The sequence below is a fragment of the Neomonachus schauinslandi genome, chromosome 6 (assembly GCF_002201575.2).
Source record: "Neomonachus schauinslandi chromosome 6, ASM220157v2, whole genome shotgun sequence".
NCBI classification, from domain to species: Eukaryota; Metazoa; Chordata; class Mammalia; order Carnivora; family Phocidae; genus Neomonachus; species Neomonachus schauinslandi.
The window spans coordinates 113,037,471-113,041,223 of record NC_058408.1 but is presented as its reverse complement, the minus strand read 5'-3'; the positions used below and the strand labels follow the sequence as shown (position 1 = coordinate 113,041,223).

The following is a 3,753-nucleotide window of genomic DNA, read 5'->3' as shown; positions in this document are numbered from 1 at the left end:
GGTTCCCAGGCTGAGCATCTGTTTGTGAATTACCAGAATGAACTCTGCCTGCTACAAGCGTCTCTGCTTCTGGCACCTGCTCAGGCTGCAAGGCATGCTGTGACCTGCGGAATCCAGACTCAGATTTCTCCCAGGAACAAACGGCTGGACCATCTGAATGTCAGGCTTCACAAGGCAAATGGGTGCAAAAATAGGCTCTGGCCAGCCTCTCTGGGTTCCAGAAAGCCAGTAGTGATGGAGTGCCACCAGAATGCCAGTAACATTGCCAGTAATGATGCAATTGGCCCACTTAGCTAAATGGTGGAGCCTGGTAATGAACATGGCAGGGAGAAGCTTTAGACCGGACTAAATGGGGTTAGACCTGCCACTGAGCCTCAGAGACACTTTGGAGACCTCTGTGTGCACCGTGGACAGGGGCACATGCTCGGACTCTTCCACATGGGCACTCTGCTGACATGTCAGCACCAGGGCCTTGACCTCCTTCTTGAAGTTGGTGTTGAGAAAGCCATAGATGAAAGGGTTGACACAGGCAGAGGCCATGGCAAGCAGGTGGCACACCAAGAAGATGAGGTTGCCATAACAGATGGGGATGGCCTCATGGTACCAGTCCTCGAGGCTGTTGAACACGTGCAGGGGCAGCCAGAGCACGGCGAAGACACCCACCATGGCCACAAGGATCGCATTGATCCGCTTCATCTGCCACGCCTGCGAGCTGTAGGTGCCCTTTCGGAACACCCGCTTCCGCTTCCGCAGGTGCCTGTAGATGCGCACGTAGCAGACCAGGATGAAGGCCAACGGCACGCAGTACTGGAAGAGCAGCAGGGAGGTGGTGTAGATGATGCGGTGGTGGTGCAGCGGCCATGACTCAGTACAGACCACCTTATCTGCCAGAAACTCCACAGCCTTGGAGTGGTTCCTGTGAAAGACTTTCTCTAGGACACTGTTGACCAGGAAGGGCAGGGAGAGGAAGCAGGCGATGAGCCAGATGACCACAATCCCCAGGTAGGCCTGGGAGACACTGGGCTTCCAGCCTGTTGGGTTGATGATGAGCTGATGTCTCTCCAGGGCCACAAGGACAAGTGAAAGGATGGAGACTGTCACCGACATACACTGGATGAAGGCGGACATCTTGCAAAGGGCCTCCCCAAAGACCCAGTAGTCCATAAGGGTGTAAATGGCTGTGAGTGGCTGGCAGATGAGGCACATGAGGAAGTCAGAGAAAGCCAGGTTGGCGATGAGCAGGTTGGTCACATTGGTCTTCTCCTTCTGCCTAATGGTCACGTATATAAGGCAGAGGTTGCCCAGGACCCCCACAACAGTCTCGATGCTATAAGAGGTGACAATGAAGACCATCAGGTCTACAGAATCCTGGCAGTGGTCCGAGAAGTTGTACGGGATGCTTCTTGATCTGCTCCTGTTTTGACCCTGAGGGGATCCTGGGAGCAGCAAGGCCAGGAAGTGAGAGATGTTCATGGTGCAGGTGAGAAGATTCTGGAAGATTCAATGACGATGCCTACAAAGCAAACAGAGCAATGGTACTCAGGGATCCTGCCTCCTGTGCGGAATCCAGGGAGAGGTGGGAGCCACATAGAGAGGTTCATAGCTTCTGCCATCCCAAGGCTGCTGGGACCTGGACGACCTGAGGCTCAGAGATGTAAAGCAACTTGCCCCTGGTCACACAGCTAATCAGTCAAAGAGCTCAGATGTGAATCCTGGTCTGATGCCAGAATTTGTCATACACATTCCCTTTGACCTCAGGCTTCCAGGCTGTTTTAATGATAAAGAAACTAGAGTTTTGTACGCAGAGTACAAAGACAGAACTGTTTAGGGAGTATGGGCAGAAATCCTCTTGTCACATTTTATCCAAATAGAGACAGCAGCAAATGCCACTGTGTGCTCAGGTCCTTCCACAGAGCCCCCTGCCCTTGGGGATAAAACCAAACCTCAGAGCTCAACACCCAGTACACCCTCCTGGTCTCAGGCCCTACCTGCCCTGCCAGCCTTGTTTCTTAGGCGACACACGGCAGAGTTGAAGACTGCCACGGATGCAAAGACTGAGTCATCTGCACACCAGGTCTCTCCTCCTGCCCATCATGTTGCACACGTGCAAGGCCAAGATTACGGGCTGCCCACTCACTGCGCTGCCCATGCTCAAGTCACCTGAACTAGCTTGCAGATCTCAAGCACACCAGCCTGGTCCACAGCTCCATGCCCTGGCATGGCTTATCTCTTTTCCCCTGCTGTCTCCTCAACACAAGGGACCCTCTGCTAAGACCAAATTGGAATTTGGACTCTAGAATCTCCAGGTGGTAATGCCAGTGACAGATACTCTGACTTAGAGAGCTCCCAGATCTTTCCACACACCACTGTGATTCACCTTCGTCACGGGGTCTCTAGCTGTCATTAATCCCCCAGGGCAGTTCCCAACCCTCAGGAAGCATCGGAATCCTTCCAGAGGCATGTCAAAAGTGCAGACTCCAGAGCCCCTCACCAGGAGATGCAATGAAGTGAGTCTGGGATGGGGCCCAGGCACCTGTATCTTAACAAGTGGCCCAGATGATTCTCATGCACGTGCTCCTCGAGTCCCATTGTGATATACACCGTTCACAGAGGAAGACCCTAGTTCAGATATTCTTTAAGTCCCACAGAATGCTCAAGTCCATTTGTGAACATATATATATTCTTCATGATCAAGTGCTAATTTAAAAGCAGTTTTTACAGAGTATGGCCAAAATTAACCAGTGATCAGGAAAATCTGTATGTCTCGTGTCCTAAATGTCACTCACCATGCATTTGATTTGGTTTATAAAGATGAGCTACATTTGGCCATTTACAAGATCAAGTCATAAATTCAACTGACAGTTTATAGTCTGGTTATTTTGGCTACTGAATCTCAGAGGCAGGAGGATTTTTCTGGCACCATAGTCTTCTGGCAGAAAGGACTGTTTGGAATAGAACCTGACAAAATGAAATGTAGCAAGGCCAAATGCAAGGCCCAGTATGTGAGTCCAAAAGCAGCCAAAGCTGCACAAAACGGTGGTGGGTGCACTGTGCTTAGAAGCAGCCAATGGGAGAGACACCCCAGGCTCTGGCTGACCATCAACCAGGGCTGGGTCAATGGCAGGAGTAATGCCAGAGGCTCCAAACTAGCCAAGGACAGCATGATCAGAGCAGAGTTCGTGGATGGGGAGGGCTCCAGAAAGTCCTGGCGTCTTCATTCACTCAATAAACATGTGCCAAGCCCCATGCTAGAAACAAGGGTGAGGATGACATACAGCCATGTCCCTCCCAGACCACAGAACTGCCCCCAGGAACACAGGTGAGCCTCAAGGGCATATCGCCATGGCCAAAGCCAGTATGAATGCAACGCCCGTGAGCTGGGAGATCAGAGAGGAAACAGGAAGATGAGAGAAGATGTGACATTGAGGCACAGCCCCAAAGTTGAAGAGGAGTCAACCATTCAGTGGACCAAATAGAGGAAGGAATTCAAGGTGCGGGAAACAGCATGCACAAAGATAGGGAGGCAGGGAAGAGCAGAGCCTCCTCAGAGAACAGCAGGCCGTTCAGAATAACCGGAGCCCCGCGTAGGTGGAAGGCAGTGGTAAGCAATGAGACTGGAGAGGTGGGCCAGAGCAGGAATGCTAGCCAACAAGCCCACGTCCATTCTAGAAAGATCATTTGGATGTAAAGAATAGACTGAGGAAGAGGTCCAGGACAGGAGGAAAGGGAGGGCCGAAGAAGACAGCACTGGGG

General features: G+C 51.8%; 1 protein-coding gene across 1 annotated transcript; it reads right to left on the bottom strand.

Annotated features, from left to right (window-relative positions):
• Positions 1 to 204: 204 nt before the first annotated feature.
• On the bottom strand, positions 205 to 1,473 carry LOC110589596 (neuropeptide Y receptor type 4-2). The gene has a single exon (XM_021700132.1). It carries the CDS (start codon positions 1,471 to 1,473, stop codon positions 346 to 348), a length of 1,128 nt encoding a protein of 375 aa, XP_021555807.1. The 3' UTR covers positions 205 to 345.
• Positions 1,474 to 3,753: the final 2,280 nt, after the last annotated feature.

What these genes read in the sequence shown, in the direction of transcription:
- LOC110589596 (XM_021700132.1), bottom strand. Translation starts at nt 1,473, where the DNA reads ATGAACATCTCTCACTTCCTGGCCTTGCTGCTCCCAGGATCCCCTCAG.